The 19,367-nt window shown below is 29.1% G+C and overlaps 1 protein-coding gene across 1 annotated transcript; it reads left to right on the top strand.

Moving 5' to 3' along the window:
* Window positions 1–12,686: 12,686 nt before the first annotated feature.
* On the top strand, window positions 12,687–15,206 carry LOC115707879 (glycerol kinase). Its single transcript, XM_030635970.2, has 4 exons — window positions 12,687–12,927; window positions 13,019–13,240; window positions 13,436–14,402; window positions 14,767–15,206. Exons 1-4 carry the CDS (start codon window positions 12,800–12,802, stop codon window positions 15,010–15,012), a joined length of 1,563 nt encoding a protein of 520 aa, XP_030491830.1. The 5' UTR covers window positions 12,687–12,799; the 3' UTR covers window positions 15,013–15,206.
* Window positions 15,207–19,367: the final 4,161 nt, after the last annotated feature.

Below are 19,367 nucleotides of genomic sequence, written 5' to 3'. Positions count from 1 at the left end.
GATCGATCGGCCAACTAACTATCTTAGCGTCTATGTACGGGGCATCCTCCCTTAAAAATGTTGAGAAACCGCATTTCTCACCATTTCCTTTTGAGCCTCGTTCGGCGGTGGGACTATTCTCCCCAAACGCTCGAATGAGCAACGACCGTAAACTTGAACGTCCCCCACACCTTCGTTGTTGTCAATCCCCGGCTCGCGAGATAATGTCTCCTTCACCTTCTTCCCTTTCCCTCTACCACCAACCTTGGAGGGGAAGCCTCGACTTCGTATGCGGCCCAATTCTCAATCTCTTCATCGGTAAGAAGCTTGAATTGCTCCTTAAAACTACGAAGCACCCGCAATATTAAGACTCGATTATTAACAAAAGTACGCTAAATCAAAGATAAAAAATAAAAGATCCATAACACAGTCCAAGTCACTCACATCTGCTTTAGGTTTCTCTTTGTGTGCATCAGCATAAGCATAGAAATTGGCTTGGCTGCATCAATTAAAGGTTCACATGGAATTATAAATATTATTTTCAAAACCAAAAAATATTACCACTAAAATAACTGCCACAAATAACTCACTAGTACTTCGGCCAAGCTTCCTTCGGATCCTTCTTCTTTATCTCTCGCCGCATCCTTTTTGTCTGCAGCAGCCCCCTCTTCCGTTTAAATACCATTTTATAAACCTATTACACAAGACAAAATAACTTAAATTAACAAACATTCAAAACACTAAAATATTGGAAGACAAAGACTTTGAATAATTCATGCAATCGTCTAACATTTCAGTGTATTCATGACATCCCAGACACTTAATTTCCTATATGTGTACAATAACGGTAAGCATCTCTTCCTATATAACATACTATCATTATATGTACTATAGTCTATTTCTTAAATGTACTACATGGAAACTGTTAAGTACAATGTACCAATATGCCTAAATAATGGATTCTGTAACTTGTTAGTCTCCCTTCGCAACAAGTAAGCATATTTTCCTTACATACTATACTATTACAATAACATCACAGTAAAGTCAGTTATACAGTATTCACTTTTAACATACAATGATGCCAACATATGTAACATAAAATTTATAAAAAATTATTGACCTTCTCAATTAAATCTTGGAACTCTAGATCTTGAGGTTCTTAGGGCCTCAATTAAGCATGAAGTTTGCCAATGGTCAAAAACATTACAACAATTTCTAATTTTTTGGAAAAGAGACAAACAGGTTCACATGTCCACGGTCACCTCCTCCCAAATATATTGAGACCTCTCACTCATGGTGGAGGAAATCCGTGGACACAAAACACCAACAAAGTACGGTACCAAACTTATGCAAAATGCGAAAGAAAGGCACAAAAAAAAGAAGAAGCATAATTAGTACAGAAAACTTCCCCATTCTCTACAAAGATCTAAGAAAGAAAGTTGTCAAAGTATTTTGTTTTATAAATACAAGTAGCAACCTAGAATTTGATCCTCTCAAGCCACTAAACTGAATTCGAATCACATCTTTCTTACAAGTTGTAAAATATAGTTTCTTGTATGGCCAAAGGATTATACAAAATTTGTAATTGAAAAAGGACAAGCATTTACTAAGGATTTTTGTATGGCCCAAAAGATTATACAAAATTTGTGTTTATAGGCAATGCGAAGGTCAATTGAAGGTGTTTAGGAGTTTGATCTGTACACTCATGAAAAAAGAAAAAAAAAATTGACAAGGAACCTGTAAGACCTGAACCGGATTACAATACCCTCAAGTATGCACATTAAGCTTTGATGGGGTTGCAAAAATTTTAAACAGATATTTTTTTCAGTTATTGTTATCCGAATTTTTAATAGTATTCCTAATTTATGTGTGTTAAGTTTTTAGTTCAATACACAACTTGTTTTGTTTGATACAAATTGTTTGGTTTCATAATATCTCCTATTTATATTAATCTCCTACTTCTATTACGATCTTTAAATTGTATGAGTATAGTGCCTCTAAAATCGGGTACCATACTTACCAATATTTGATGATTTCATATTTTATCCCAAAACAACAAATAAAGCCAAATCATTTCCTCAATCGAACCATCCAAACCCTAATATTATAGAACTCATGCATTATTTTTTTGTCATATTGCTCAAAAAATCTCCATTTATCATATTCCCAAATATTTAAAATCCAACCGAATCAACTAACACATTCCAAAAATACATACATCAAAATACCCAAATCAAAACCCCTAAATTATAGTACAAAGGCAACTAATTCAATTTAAACAATGCAACTCTTTATTCCAACAAACTCAATCAAAATACCAAATCACATATTCATAAATAACTAAAACAAAAACTCATAACACACAAGACATTCCACACTAAGAACCACAACACATGCACGGGGAGACACGAAAGAAATGCAAACTCCCTTAAACACGGAGACCGGACGAGAGAGATAGAGACAAAGAAATACCTCGACAAAAATATGCAAACTCCCTTCACCACCTCAACCTCCACACCTGAGACAAAATGAAACTATTAAGTACACGAAAATGGAAAAACACCACATTCCCTTCAAAAATATATTTTTTTTTCTGTCAATAAGAAAATGTATGTAAAGTATAACGGAGTAATGTATAACTCACCGTCGACACCCCCCTCTAACAACTCCAACAATGGCACTTCGAGTAATGTACACCACAGTCACCACAATGTACAATATGGTTTTTACTACCTCAAACGAAAATAGAAAATGGAAAAACAAAATGGAAAATGAAAAGAAAATAGAAGAGGAAGAACTTTGCCCTAGCAGAGACGAAAATGGAAAAACGAATGATAAATAGAACAATGAAAGAAAATGAAAGTGAAGAAGTGGAGGAGTGGAGGAGTACGACGGTTGATTGGACAAGATTGATGGATAGATGTCACTTTTCACTTTTCCATTTTTAATAAATTTAAATTTCAAAAAAAGTAACCGGTAGCCATTTTTTGATACCTAATTACCCCTACATAAACCCCTACATGAACCCCAACCGTTGGATCAAATTAACTACCCATCCAACGGTTACAGTACATCACGGATTGAAATCCGTGTCCGTACAGTAACGGGACGAAATCCGGTCCCTAATAATATAATATCAAAAAAAAAATATATGCCAGATATTAATAATAGTATTTAGCAATTCTCTTACAAATATTTTTTATTTTCCTTTGGTGAAAGGTCACATCTATTTCATTTTGTGTTAGTTTAGGTTGATATGGAGTGGTATGGAGTGATTCGCATCTTTAAGCATATTCCTCTCCTAACGAATTTGACGTGATACCTTCCTAATTTTAATCCTAATTTTTATTCTATTTACTTTAACCAAATAATAGAATCATTAATAAGAGGGTATCCTATTCCTGCACCCAAACAATATTCTTCTCTATACAATATATTATTATTTATTTTTAAATTATGACCACTTACTCTTTTTTATTTTTATTTTTTGAGAAGAATCACTTACTCTTTACATATATTTAAAAGAATTAAATTAAAAATACACTATTTACTATTCATGTTTTAATAAAATACTGTTCATTATTTTAAAAATATTTTATTAATTGTTAAGGTTTTAATTTTTTTTTATATGAAGAGATATATAAATATTAATATTATTTATTTAAGATGAATAAAATATATTAATTATTTTTTTTTAAAAAAAAAAGAGATTTTGATAATTTATTTTTAAAATATAGTAAAAAAGTTGATAGGTGCTCTAACAATTTTTTTTTCAGAAAAAAAATAAATATTTATTTGATTTTTTGCTGGGATATAATTATTTGATTGATTTACTGTACGTACCTACTACTAAATAGTTGAACCACAATAAATATTGTACCTACTTAGTTCTATTCTATGAATATGTATGTGTGTATAGTGTATATGTATATATATATAAAAACAAATAAATTATATCAACCATGCAAATTAAAATATACGTGATTTACATATATGTGTACAATACAACATTAATATAATTTCACAATATCCAATCCACACATTTTTTGGATTGAGATTTGAGGACAAGAATTTTTGTGACCCATACTTAAATAATAATACAAAAAAGAGTACTTATTAAATATTATTAAAATTACATGTGAATTCATATAGATATATTACATATATTATAGTACTCCCTCACAGTTCTCTTTTGATCAAACTCCTTCAGTTCAATATTTGCTGTCAAGCATATAATTTTTATTCCAAAAATTGAAGACACTTATTTCAATATAAATCTTACTTTTATATATATTATTTCTTTTGTTTCAAACATATGCTTCATTTCTTTTTATTCTCATTCATTCATTTTTCTATTGATTTCCACACTACGATTAATTTTAATGGGCATGTAAATTTATATTATACATTTTAAATTAATACAATAACTTAACAAATTTCTCTACACCTCAATACATTTTATAAGGCTACTTGAGCTAGCCTTTAGTATAGAGAGAACAATCTAGATTTAGGAATTCGTAAAATACTAAAATGTTCATTATGTATATTTTTTACAAAATTGGTAGAATTGGCACTAGTGACAATTATGAGTACTGGAGACCTTTTTTAAAAAAAATGCTAATTAGGTTTTTTGTCCTCTGAACTTTGATATGTATCAAATCATGTCCCCTAAACTTTTATAGTCGTTAAAAATACCCCTGAACTATTGAGATTATTGGATTTAAGGACTTTTTTCTAATTTTAGTAAAAAAATCTAACATGGATGAAAATTCAGGGGCCATAATTTAGTACATGTCGAAATTCGAGAGACATGATTTAGTAGATATCAAAGTTTGGGGAGCATGATGTAGTACATAAACAATCACTGAAATAGTAAAATTGAATGAAATTAGACAAAAGTCCTTAAATCAAACAATCTTAATAGTTCAGGGAGTATTTTTAACGATCTTAAAAGTTCAGAAGGCATGATTTAATACATGTCAAAATTCAGGGGACAAAAATTCTAATTAACCTAAAAAAAATAGTATAACAAATCTCTCAATATATGTTTATGTACATTTTATAATAACAAATCTCTCAGTATTTCTTTTTAATTATTATTGAACGATGATGTGATGTGATACCAATTTGGATAATATTATTTAAACAAAATATAATAGTCTTCTAATAACTCATTCATTGCTCATTATTTTATTGATAATTAATGATTCTCTTCTCTCTCTCTGTTTTATTTTTATGAGTTTGTATATATTGCACATTTCTATTTTTAGGCCATATTTATTATTCTCCACTAGACTTTGATTTATATTTGAATTGTACCTTTAAGTTAGGGTATAAATGAATATAACAATTATGTTATTTGATATAACGGTTGTTAATTATAAAAAAAATTAAAGTACATCAAATCAAACCTAAAAATATATATATAACCTTAATCAAAATATATAAAACAAAGCTTAATGTAAGGGGACAAAATCTATTCCCTACGTATGTAATCCTTTGATAATTAACAAGCCGTTAATTAAGGATTAAACTAGACTAATTACAAATTAATATGATCTAGAGTGTTAGGTTTATTCAAGTTAACGTACATAATGGAGGATATCATTATATTACAAATTAAACCTAAAACCATCATTAATTATATTAGATTTACTTTCAAAAATACCATCCTTTAATTATTCAAAATCCATTAAACTAACCAAAAAAGTGATCCGAGATCATACTATATGTAGTTGCATGTTTCTTTAGATTTAGATATATATATTTTTAGGTATGTTTATAGTGCACTCTTAAATGGGTATTTTCAGTGGACTTATATATTTCAATAATAAAAGATTTAGTTTTTTATAATCGTGTACGTTATAGTTATTTAGAATTATTTGTAAAATTTTAAAAAATTCTAAGTAAGTTAAAATGTTGAAAATAAGATGCATATAATTTCTTGTATACAAGATTGCTTTTTTTATACGTGTGGTATTGTTCAAACCTTATTCTCGGTACTATAAACTATTTAGAATTTTTTAAAAAAATTTATAAGTAGAATTTTATAAAAAAATTTATAATTAGAATTTTTTAAAAAATTTATAAGTAATCTTAAATAGCTACAATGCATGCTATCATGAAAAAAAAAAATTGACTAAAAAACTCTCTTGAATGTTAAAACAAATAGAAAATTTACCAGAACGATTATTTTTGTGATGACTAGTGAACCATTCCATTATAAAGCACATTAAAAAAATAAAAAAGTTTACAACGTAAACGAAAGGTGTGAGGTGTGGTATAGTTTCTCTAAATGAAAATATCTCATATAGTTGTTCTTGTTATGAAAAGTTAGTTGTCTTCCAGAATGGTGTTCTCGAAAGTCTAATTTGACCATCCAAAAAAAGTCTTGTAGAATGATAGATGTCATCCGGAAGAGCATTCCCGGATGTCTATTATGTTCACCTGGAAGGAGTCTTCAGGAAAGCTAGTCTTCCTCCTGAAAAGAATATGGATGGCTAGCTATTCCCTCTTGGAAGGGATTCTCGGATAGTTGACTCCAACTGTCTCTATATTTATCTTAGAATACCCTTCAGCGTGTGCTTTGGTTCTTGGTCCTTGAAGTGTACCTTTCATCTGGAAGCACTTTATCTTGTGTTGATGTAGAGATATTATTACAAGGAGGTTGTTAAGTTTGTTAAGTCGTAATACAACTTAACACTTGCATCCACTGACTTTATGGTCTTTATCTTGAACCTATAAATACTACTAACACTTATTATTTTGGAGGAAAATGAGATTAGATGAGTTTCGAGAGGTGATCTTTAGAGAGAGAGAGAGAGAGAGAGAGAGAGAGAGAGAGAGAGAGAGAGAGAGAGAGAGAGAGAGAGAGAGAGAGAGAGAGAGAGAGAGAGAGAGAGAGAGAGAGAGAGAGAGAGAGAGAGAGAGAGAGAGAGAGAGGTACAGAGAAAAGAGAGAGATTGAGTTTGAGTTTTGTATGAAAAATTTTCTGTAGAAGAAGAAGATATTTAGGTAAGAGTATGAGAGATAAACACTTTGTGAGAATCATCTCGACTGTATTGTACCATGTTCTTAGTCAATCAATAAAGAATATCTGATGGTGTAGAATTATAAATCACATCAATATATAGAACTTGAACTAGTATATATCTAGTATTAATTTTATTCTTTTATTATTTTATTGTTTCTAAAATAAGTACTCTGTTTATCCCTATTTTAATTTTTAATTATTGTGTGTAATTTGTTAATTTTATTATTATTTGTTTATTGATTAAGTTTTAATTAATTTGATTTTCCACATTAATATAATTTTCACACAAAAGGAAAAAAAGGAAAAGTACTAAAATGATCATTAGAAATATGATAGGCAAAGGTATAGTATAATATAGTATTTTATTTTATTTTATTAAAAAAGTACCTTAATATTTATATTTGAATGATATTATAGGAGTGGCAGCCACCCATGTTGTGTCTGTTATATTGAGACAGATAAGTAATAAAGCAAAAATGTCCCTTCCTCACCTCACAGACTTGCCTTACAAATTACTGATCTTTACCATTTTTTATTTGTTTATTTATTATATAATGTGTTTTTTAAGTATTACCATTAAGTAATTAAATCATATTTTATATTTGTATAATTTTAAATATTGTTGTTGATTAGCTGGCCTGTGTGGGTTTCAACTTTCAGCTTTGAAATCCAAAGTAAGAAAAATGTCTATTTGGACTAGAAAAATATTGTTGTTGATTGTATATTAGCTGGCCTAAATCTTAATGAGAAAAATACTGTTTAACAACCATATACTGATATAGTAGCAAATAAATATCAAATCCCATATTAATATTAATATCATAGGTGTAAAATAGATATGAATCTCACATATTTAAATTTAAATTTAAAAAATATATAAGATCTATTACTAAATTATACTAATAACAATTTTACATAACTATAAGAAATGTTAAAGAGCACTTGTTCAACACACTACACCCAATTCAGAGGCGGACGCACATAAAAACGAAGTGTGGCCGTCGTCCCCTAAAAAAACTAGATAAAAAAATATATATACATGCATTTTAGCTAATTACAACATATATTTCTAAATAAAAGTAATTTTTATATACATAATACAAGTTTTAGTATAATGGTAAATCTATTTCATTCACATAGTGGAGTTTATGAGTTTTTATCCCAATAAAATCATGTTTATTTAGTATTTGAATTTTATTTTTTGAATCTCCACCAATAAAATTTATATTCAGCGTCTTAATTATTGAATTTAATATTTTTATTATTTTTTTTTACTTTATACTATATTTAATACTAAAATATAAATTTGTATAATATTAAAAATAAAGACACCTCTCCTCACTTACAAAAAAATGTGTCGTCCCCCTTAATTTAAATCCTAGGTCTACCACTGCCCATATTGATACAATAAATATGGAATCTCCCATATTTTAATACAAATTAAAGTATGTAAGATTCGGTACTTAATTGCACTAATAAAAATATGTGATATATTACAATAATATCAAACATAGGGCGGGTTCGGACTAAAGTGTCTTAAACTTGCGTTTAAGGTCCACCCACCACAGCATCTATTTTTTTTTTAAAAAAATAATTTTAAAAAATGTATACATTATTTTAGAAAATACTATTTTTTATTTTTAAAAGACCTAATAATTTTATTGCTATCTAATAGCAAATAAATCTTTAGAGTGTCTTATAAGAATGCTATTCTAGTATGACTAATATAATTTGAGTGTGAAATTATAGGGTCTACTTTTCTTTAAGTTACCATCTAACAACAATAGATTAATATACATAAATTATAGTGTGATTATAGAATGCTACTTAAAAAGTTTAAAGATTGATTAGCATAAATAATAATAGATTAATATACATATTAAAAAAATGTATAAAATCTCTATTCATGTATATTATATAGAAAATATAAATAGTTGTATCTTACCTATTTTAATAATACCTTACTATCCTCAATAATAAATTAATGGATGGAATTCTAATTAAAAAAATATCATAAATTATCACAAATTGTATATTAAACATTTTATTATAAGATTACAAGTTAGATATTTAGGCATTAATCATAGTAAAATAACGTTGTGTTATTTAGTATTCTCTATTATATACGAGGTTTTGGTTTTGGATATTGAAACAAATAAATAAACAACCCACGTTACTATTGTAAATATATATCACTTTCATTATTATAGTATATTGTATTATATTTTGTCGTATGGGAGACATATAATAATATACATAACACTAACATAAGCTTTTGTTTTTATTTTAAGAATCTAAAATATGAAAATGTGGGAATAATTAATAAGAGAAGGGAAGGCTCATCTAGGCAGGCATGATTTGATTTTGAAACTTTGGCAACTATCTATTATCTAATATAACTAAGCTAGCTAGCTCCCTTTTATGGCTCAAACATATATACTATATAGTATATTGATTTGATCTCATAATTACATACCATAATTGTTAGCTATATAGTATATTGATTTGATCTCTATTTAGATCTCATCTAACTTTTCTCATTTATTCCTTTGTAAAAGAAAAAAAAAAAAAAGAAAGAAAGAACTTTTCTCATTTATTTATTTAATTTAATTTTTAAACCCAGCTCACTTTCCCCAATACCAGCAAGATGAATTTATATATTGCCAAAATGATCATGATAATAAAAATGGAGGAAATTCTATTATAAATTATGTACTAGACTTAAGTAGAAGGTGAAGATATATTGGACAAATCACTTATAAAAATAAGTACATTTTAATGAAATATAATTCGAGAGTATTTTTTATTAAAGTATACAAAAAAAAAAAATTATTTTCAATTTATCCCCAATAAATATAAACAATATATTATAAATTGCAACCTTATCAATCCAAGTCAAATTCATATCGTTTTATATCTTGCTCCAATAATTTCCTTTCACTCCAAATAAATAAATTTTATCTTTATTTTTCCTTAAATTCCCTACAAAATTTAGTCTAAACAAATTAAAAAAGTTGAACAATTCAAACAGCATGGACTTAGTTGGGCCTGTTTCCTAAAACCAACAAAAGAAAGCCCAACAATAAGCCCACTTTTTATACTTTTATATTCTTCAAAATGGGCAAAGTCGAATTGACTAGTTTTCTTTGGTTTGACAATATTTGGTGATTGGTATGTATGGTTGTTTACTTATTTATTAGCTTTACCTTAATAGTGCATTAATTAATAAATGAAATTCAGTTTAATTTTGTAATATAAAAAGTGGTTGGAATATTTCAATACGAAAGGACCAAAGTCTAAACAAATTAGTGTGGGTTGGTAGGAATAAATATGAAGTAAATTAGGCCAAAGTCTGAATTTTTTTACTGCATAATTTATTTACATAAAAAATTGAAAATAGTTGGACACTGTGGTGATAGTCTAACAACAACTCTTGATAGCATTCCCCAACTTTTATTTGTATGATATGTGAGTTATTAAGAGTAGAGTCAAGTAAGTAAGCAACATAACAAGTTACCCCAATTGCAATTATTGCTCTAGTTACAGGTTACAAGTTACAAGTAAGCAACATAACAAGTTACTCTTTCCAAAAAAATTATTGCTCTAGTAAGCATGGTATGGTATCACCGTGACAATATGAGATATTTTTGTATGCATATTTAGGGTGGGTATCGTCTAATCCAATCTAATTGAACCAAACCGAACCGATCAAATCTAATCCAATCACAAAAAGTTGGATATCCAATTACAATTGGATTGGATTAGATGCTAAAAGTTAGATTTTAATTGAATTAGATCGGTTATTGGATGTCAATCTCAAAATCTAATTAAAAACCGATCCAGTCCAATTACATCGGTATATGTTATAAAATTATTTATATAACAAAAAATATTGAAAGATATAATATATATTTATTGGATTTTTTTGTGTGTTGAATTTATAATACTTGGTTGTTTTGTTATATTTTATTACTTATAAATATTATTGTTTTAATTATTTTAAACTTTTGATTACATTACACTTATAACGATAGTATGTTTCAGACGTATTAAACTTAAATAAAAGGTGGATTGGATCGGATGATGATTTTTCAAATCCAATTTTACCGATTGGATTGGATTAGATCGGATGAGGAAAAAATTGTTGGATTGAATCGGATGTCCACCCCTATGCATATTCATCCAAAAATATTTTAAAATAGAATAAAGATATGCTAATAGCTTGATGATAAATAAATTTGTATTTGGTTAACGTTATTTAGGATTTTTACCTTAAATTATACTGGTTAAATTTTTTAATATATTTTGATTTTTTTTTTTTAATTATTGAGATTTTTTTATTTAATTAAGGATTTTTGTCTAATTTACTAATAAATTTGGTACATGTCAGGACTGCGTTTAGTAGATATCAAAGTTGGAGGACACAATTTAGTACATAGACAATCATTGCATTAGTAAAAATGAATAAAATTGAAAATTCAACAATCTTAATAGTTTATGAAATATTTTTAAGAGTAATTTGCGTCATAACCTCCTTAAGTGGCTAGGTTTTTGCAACTAACCCTCAATTCTAAAATTTTGGTGTAAAACCTCTTAAACTCATGTTAACACTTCCATCCATTTTTAACTGTTAACTGCCATGGTGGAATGTCTACGTGTATATAATATACACGTGGCATAATTTTATTGGTCCACGTAAATAAATATTTAAAAAAATAAAAAAATTAATTATTTAATTATTTAAAAATTAAAAAATTAAAAATTAAAAAAATAATTTTAAAAAAATAAAAATTAAAAAATACCCTAATAACCCTAATATCATTAAAAAAAAAAATCTCAACTTAACCTTTCTGAGCTTAAATTCATATTATTTTCGGCTTTTATTTTGGAGAAATCTAGATAATGTGAGTTGTGGGTGGAATCCTTGGGATGAGTTTATAGAGCAAGAGAGATAAGGATGAAATAGAGAGAGTTAAATATTTAAAATGAAAGGAGTAAAATTAAATTTTATAAAATAAAAATCTATTCTATTAATAGGAGTTAATTTAGATTTAGGTAAATCTTTAATTCAATAAATATATAAAAAGCAAAATTTCCCATTAAAAATTATTAGCAATTTTCCTTTTAAAGAAAACGAATCTATTTTTTATTAAAAAAATTGTTGTATGGAGATGGCGAGTGGGTCCAATATAATTCGTTTGAATATTCAACACTCAATAACTACAAACTTTGGTCCGTGAAAATCACTCGAGTAAGGGATAAAGTCAAACCAAACTCACCAATAAAAATCCGCCACGTATACAGATTACGCGGACGCCCACGTGGCATTTCATTCGTTTAGAAAACCAAGAAGTCCGGAGACATGACGTCACGATTACTAAAAAAAATCGAATATTAAAATTTGTCCATTTCTTTAAATAACTAATTGCTCCAAATTAAAAGAGACAGTTTTAATTTAATTTTTTAAATTTCATGAAATGATAATTTAGACGGATATAACGACAATGCATTTTTAATTATTATTATTATTATTATTAATAATAACGGATAAGTAACGACTAATTAATTACTCTCCATTCCCAAAAACAAGAAGAAAAAAAACCTTGAAAAAAGTCTTCCTTTTTAGTTTTACCATTTTAGTATTGCTTTCGTTCTCATCTCTAAGTTAGTCCTTTTTTTTTTATTATTATTTATCTATATATATATATAAAATCCTCTGTTTTTCCTCTGCATTTTCATATCTATTATTAAGAAAAAAAGAAAAGAAGTGATTTTTCGAAAGCGGAGATGTCGTCGAGTTATGTTGGGTCACTTGATCAGGGTACCACTAGTACGAGGTTCATAATCTACGACAAACAAGCTCGCCCTGTTGGATCTCACCAGGTCGAGTTCAAACAGTATTATCCTGAAGCCGGGTAATTGTATATTTATATATATATTGTTTATCTTGTTATCAAAATTGTTTTTTTTTTATAATTATTGATTTTTATTTTGGGTATTGGGTAGATGGGTCGAGCACGATCCAATGGAGATTTTGAAGAGTGCGAAAGATTGTATTGCGAAAGCTGTAGAAAAGGCCAAGGAAGATGGTCACGACGTTGAAAATGGTCTCAAGGCTATTGGGTTGACCAATCAGAGAGAGACTACTCTCGTTTGGAGCAAATCTACTGGTGCTCCTCTCCACCATGCCATTGTTTGGATGGACGTCCGTACAAGTTCCATTTGCAGGTATTCATTTATATAATATATATATGTGTGTGTGTGTGTGTTTCTTGGTTTTGACGAAATGTTTGTAATGTGTTTGTTGTAATAGCTGTAAATCTAAAATGGGTCTTTTTTTTCTCTTTTGGATGAGATTTTACGAATTGGGTTGTTTGGTGTAATTCTGAAATTGGGTTTTTTTGGGATTTGATTTGTGTTTAGAAAATTGGAGAAGGAGTTGTCTGGTGGAAGGACTCATTTCGTTGAAACATGTGGTTTGCCCATAAGCACATATTTCAGTGCTGTGAAGTTGCTTTGGTTACTTGAAAATGTTGAGACTGTTAAGAAAGCTGTGGAGAATGGTGATGCTCTCTTTGGAACCATTGATTCTTGGCTTATCTGGAATTTGACAGGTGGAGTCAATGGAGGTGTACACGTAACTGATGTCTCCAATGCTTCTAGGACTATGCTCATGAACCTCAAAACTCTTGAATGGGACAAACCTACATTGGAAACTTTGGGAATCCAAGCTGGGATTTTGCCAAAGATTGTTAGTAACTCTGAGGTTATTGGGAACATCACAGATGGATGGGGTATCACTGGTGTCCCAATCTCAGGATGTTTGGGTGATCAACATGCTGCTATGTTGGGTCAAGCTTGTAGAAAAGGAGAAGCTAAGAGTACTTACGGAACTGGTGCTTTTATACTTCTCAATACTGGTGAAGAGATAATTCACTCAAAGAATGGTCTTTTGAGCACCTTGGCATACAAGTTAGGCCCTAACTCGTCGGCTAATTATGCTCTCGAGGGCTCGATTGCTATTGCTGGTGCTGCTGTTCAGTGGCTTAGAGATAGCCTTGGTGTTATTAATAGTGCTAGTGAGATCGAGGCTTTGGCAAAGTCTGTTGAGACCACTGGAGGTGTCTACTTTGTACCAGCTTTTAATGGATTGTTTGCTCCTTGGTGGAGAGACGATGCTCGCGGTGTTTGTATTGGGATTACTAGGTTCACCACCAAGGCTCACATTGCTAGAGCTGTGCTTGAGAGTATGTGTTTTCAAGTGAGAGATGTGTTGGAGTCAATGCACAAGGATGCTGGTGAAAAGGGTGAGACTAAGAATGAGAAAGGAGAGTTTTTGCTTAGAGTGGATGGTGGTGCTGCTGTTAATGACCTTCTGATGCAGATTCAGGTTTGGCTTATTCACCTTTTTCACTCTTTTTTTACAATTTTTATTGAATATTTCTGGACTCATTCTAATTTCCCAGAATAAAGGAACTAAACAGTAACAAATCAGTACATTTTTAATATATGTAAAACTTGGTTAAAGGTGTTGTCTTTATTAAAATTTAGAGAGTAAATTGGGCCCCCCTTCTTAATTACTCTATTTGTAACTAAAGTGACTAGTTTTGAATTATGTAAAAAGACACAAACCGAGTAAAAAAGACACCCTTTTGTTTGGTTAATTTGTTATTAAAAGAAATGCCTGTTATAATGCTTTTTGGTTTTTTATCAACTAACTTTTGGATTTTGTTTGTTATAACAAAAATCAATAGGCTGATTTGTTGGGGAGCCCAGTAGTGAGACCAGCTGACATAGAGACCACAGCTCTTGGGGCAGCTTATGCAGCTGGATTAGCTGTTGGGGTTTGGAGTGAAGAGGAAATCTTTGGTTCTGGAGAAAAGGCCAAGACTGACAAAAATTTCAGTCCCAAATTAGATGGAGAAGTTAGGAAGAAGAAGGTTGAGTCTTGGTGTAAAGCTGTTACAAGGACCTTTGACTTGGCTGATCTCTCTCTTTAAAAACTTATTTTCTGTTTATTGATCATTTCTGTTTTTTTTTTTTTTTTTTTTTTTTTACATTTCTATGCTATTCTTGGTAACAAGTGTTGTTTAATGATTGATTTGGCATACACATTTACTTGTACCTTGGTTGATAAAAATATAATAAATGACATTTCTTTTTAGGACATCTCTAATTAGGAGTGTTCATCTAATTCAATTCGCACTATTTTGCTCATACTGCATCCGATTTGTACTAAGTGCGGATTTCATTTTTTGGATCAAATTCAATCCGCACAATAGCTCAAATCCAATCCGCAAAAATACGGATTGAATCGGTTATTTTGGATTGGTTACTTTTTAATATTAAATTATTTAATATTTATGAAACAAATATTTTTTTTTCTTCACATAACTAGTAATAAAATAAAACAAATTATAATTATTTTATGTCTCTAACAACACATTAAAATAAATAAAATAACAAATTATAATTATTTCATGTCTCTAACAACACATCAAAATTTTACTATTTTGATTCCCTTCTTGTAATCAGAATTGGTTTGAAAAGATCTCTTTTTGCATAAGAACCTCAAATAACTCAGCTTTAGCGTTCTTAAAATTTCAAAGAGAATCAACATCTCTACCATTCTTCACTTGGCCTCACTTTTCCAATACTTGATTCGAGGTGAGAAATTAGTAGAATAATCTTTGCCCCAAACAAGTAAAATGCTTTCACAAACACGAATTACAAAATGCTCAAAGTTTGGCTCCAACAAAATAGGACAGTGATTCGAAGTTGGCAACTCTAAATTAAAGAGCTAATATTAGAGACATAGCCTCTAGCCAACCACTAGTGCCACTCAAAATTATGTCCTTTTCAATTTCACTATTGGAGTTGGCCTTACTATACTTGTACGACATGTTTCAGTTAGTAAACTCAAGCACCTTTTCTTGGAAGAAATGGATTTTTGTATGGAGGCTACTGGGCCTATGAATATCTGGCCTTTCTCATTATTGGGCCACCTTATGATCCAAAGCGATTTTTTTTAAAAAAGTGGCAGGTTGTATTTATTGAAATATATACTTGATACGTTATGTTCTTAATAATGCTCATTGGGTACATGTTATTTGAAATTGTACATATACTTTGATACTCTAGACTCAAATTCACCAAATTTTATTAATAAGACTAAATTGCCATAAATTATATGTAATTAATTGTAATTTCCACTAGGGAGAAATAGGTACCTTAAAAATTTTGCTTAGTGATTAATTAATTTGGGCTTGGTTTTAAGAAAGTCACCCAATAATGATTTTTGTAACATTTTAACATTAAAAACCAAATGAAAACAACAAGTACTTACATGTGAGATTTTGGAGTATCAGATTATGAGGTTCTTAGTATTTATCTTTCTCTGTTTTTCTGCCTTGAAATGTTGAAAAAAGAAGTTTCCTTTCATATGTTTATGATTTGTGCTTCCTTTCTAATCTAACCTTTCTCCCAATAGTCACTATCAAAAGTCTTTCTTTGCTCAAATTTAATTTCTTCGGTTTATATTTAGTCTTACCTACTTTTATTCTTTAGTTACATATCATATCAACAATTCCTTTTTTTTTTTAGCTTTTATTACAAAATATGATATTTCTTCTACACACCCTAAGCCTAAATACCACTTACATCATATGCTTGGTAATTAATATGATAATCAATTTAATCAATGTCTCTTCTACAAGTTCCATGTAATGTGACTATATTTTCTCTCCAATAAAAGTCAAACTATTAGTCTTCCATTTAAACCATTCTAGAAAGGGTTAAAATGTCATTTAAAGTCTAAACAAACTCATATACTAGCAATTTCCTAAAGCTTTATTTTCTACTTGGCATTTTACTAAACAATCATTCAAAAGGAGAAATTTTTCAAGTACAATAAGTAAATTTTGTTGCCTTATTATTAAAAGTCAAGCTTTCATTTTCAACAATCCACAAGTATGATGTTTTCATCCTATTAGTAAAGACCCATAACTAATAACATGTCCCCATGACCTAAAAAAAAAGTCATCCACTTGGGGACTTGTTGAAAACCTCATCTAATCTATATAGAGTTCATTAATAAATAATTAATGTTATAAACATGCAAGAACTTTAATTAATTAAGTGGGTTAGTTTGGTATGTTTAAAGCATAATTAATTAATCTTAGTTTGTTAAAGCTCAACCCTAGTTAGTTAAAGCTCAACTCAGCTTTTTGGGTAATGATATTGTTCTCCACATAAAATAGTGACATGATTGAGTGTTCCCTTGGCATCTTCTATTGCTTTCAAGGTATCCAAAACACATAACACATGACATTCTTGTAAGTTATCTTTTTGACTATATATATATAAAAAAGAAATTACCTCAAAAATAATAATAATAATAATAATAATTATAAAAAAAAAGGGTTTACAAAAAATTGTTGGATGCTGAGAATGATGACATAAGAGTGGACCATTCTTTAATCTCAACCATCAAATTTAAGATCATTTTGTAGTGTTGGTTAGTGCTTAATGAGTTAGAGATTAAGAGCTGACTCTTTTATATTATTCTTAGTGGAGAAAACTCTCTAATGGGAATATATTATTCTTGTTTAAAATAAATAAAAGCTTTTTGTTTGGACATCACTTCTTAATTTAGTAAAAGTAAAAGCAATATAATATACAATTAAGATTTAACTATACAAAAGCACCTTTCATAAGTCATTGAAAAATTGGTAGTTGTTATTCTTCTTATCCCTTTTGTACTATCTCTATTGTGTGTTTTCATTTTTCTTCTTTCTCCACCTTTTTATTTAACAAAAAAAAATTGTATATTATAAAATTTAATGTAGAAAAAAAAAAGGAAAGTTACACCTTTGACATGTTAGTAATAAAGATTCTTACAAGTCAAAGTCTTATATCCATGATGTAGAGGTGTGTTTTGGCTTTGTTAGGCATTGCAATATAGATTTCTTTGTATATAATTGGAAAAGAGCAAGAAGATAGTAAAGGTCAAATTTTTACTAACTAGGCAAGAAGTTAAAATAAAAAACAAAAATTCTTTTATGACAACAAAATAAGATAGGTTAGGCATTGAATTTTTTTTAATATCATCATATGGTATAAAAAAAAAAACAGAATTTAGTGTCTCAAAATTTAGTCACTACCCTTTTGGCTTAATATTTTGGAAAAAGAGAAATTAAGAGAAAAGGAAGGAAAAGATGGTGGAAATAGCAAAGAAAGAGTAACAAAAGAGAGGGTATAATTATAATATAACCAAAGAAAAGAAGAAGTAATTTACTTACACAAATTGTCAAAAAAAGAGAGAGAGAAATAGAGAAAAGAACAAAAGAAACCCATTAAAAGCAATCCAAAACTCCACAAAGAAAGAGAAGAGTAAAGCAATGAAAGTATTGTAGAAAGTAAAGAAGAAGCCAAAAAGTGCATTATTTCATCTGAGAGAGAGAGTATGAATGAAATTGCAAAAGCAAACACTGAAACACTGAACACTTTTTTTGTTGGCCTAATGTCAAAGTGCAATCCTGTCACGCAAACAAACAAAGAAACAAAAGCAAAGAAATTCATTTTTGTTTTTAAAAGAATAAATGAATAATGAGATGAGAGAGAAGTCTGACCAAAAAACAGACTACGTTTTTGGGTGTAATAGTGAGTATTAATAGGACAACAGTGAGTCTTCTTGTTTTCTAGTTTCAATATGACTCATCATTCATTGCCAGCAACCCCATTTTCCTTTTCTTCTTCATTTATATCAATCATCACTACTTTCTTCTCACACTCCCCAAAACTCCATCTTTACTCTTTCTTCTTTTTCAAATTCATTCACACATGATATTATTAACATACACAATTAATTAGAGAGGGAAGTAAATGAAATTGGCACTCTATTATATTAAGCATCATCAATAATGAGGAAATAACAATGTTTACTTTTAAAATTTTACTTAATTTTTCATGATTATTTACCCTTTGGTAAACTCTCCCTTCCATTCTCACTAATTATTACATAACCATTAACCACTTATGAATCATGACACAACTTTCTTAACAACCCACAAATTGGTATCTCTCTTTCTCTTTGGATATGATTAATGATTTGTATTTCAATAGTATCTCCAATAGTATATCCTAATAATTTTTGACAAATTAGACCAAAATATGTATGGGAAATTCTATAATGCACCCCCTTAAAAGGGATATACCGATACATCTCTATCTGTTTTAGTATCCGAAATAATTTTTTTGTCAAATTTTTTCTCATGGTCATGTAAATTATACTTATTTAAGACATCCTGTAAAATTTTAAGAAATTCGAAAAAGTTTAACACGCCGAAAATTGCAT

The sequence above is a fragment of the Cannabis sativa genome, chromosome 1, assembly GCF_029168945.1.
Source record: "Cannabis sativa cultivar Pink pepper isolate KNU-18-1 chromosome 1, ASM2916894v1, whole genome shotgun sequence".
Taxonomy (NCBI): domain Eukaryota; kingdom Viridiplantae; phylum Streptophyta; class Magnoliopsida; order Rosales; family Cannabaceae; genus Cannabis; species Cannabis sativa.
Note: the sequence above shows the minus strand (reverse complement) of the source record. Positions and strands in the feature narration are given on the sequence as shown.

Excerpts from the sequence above, each read along its gene's own strand:
- LOC115707879 (XM_030635970.2), top strand. The coding sequence starts at position 12,800 with ATGTCGTCGAGTTATGTTGGGTCACTTGATCAGGGTACCACTAGTACG. Across the intron at positions 12,928-13,018 it reads CAGTATTATCCTGAAGCCGG|ATGGGTCGAGCACGATCCAA; the intron begins GTAATTGTATAT and ends GGTATTGGGTAG. Across the intron at positions 13,241-13,435 it reads CGTACAAGTTCCATTTGCAG|AAAATTGGAGAAGGAGTTGT; the intron begins GTATTCATTTAT and ends ATTTGTGTTTAG.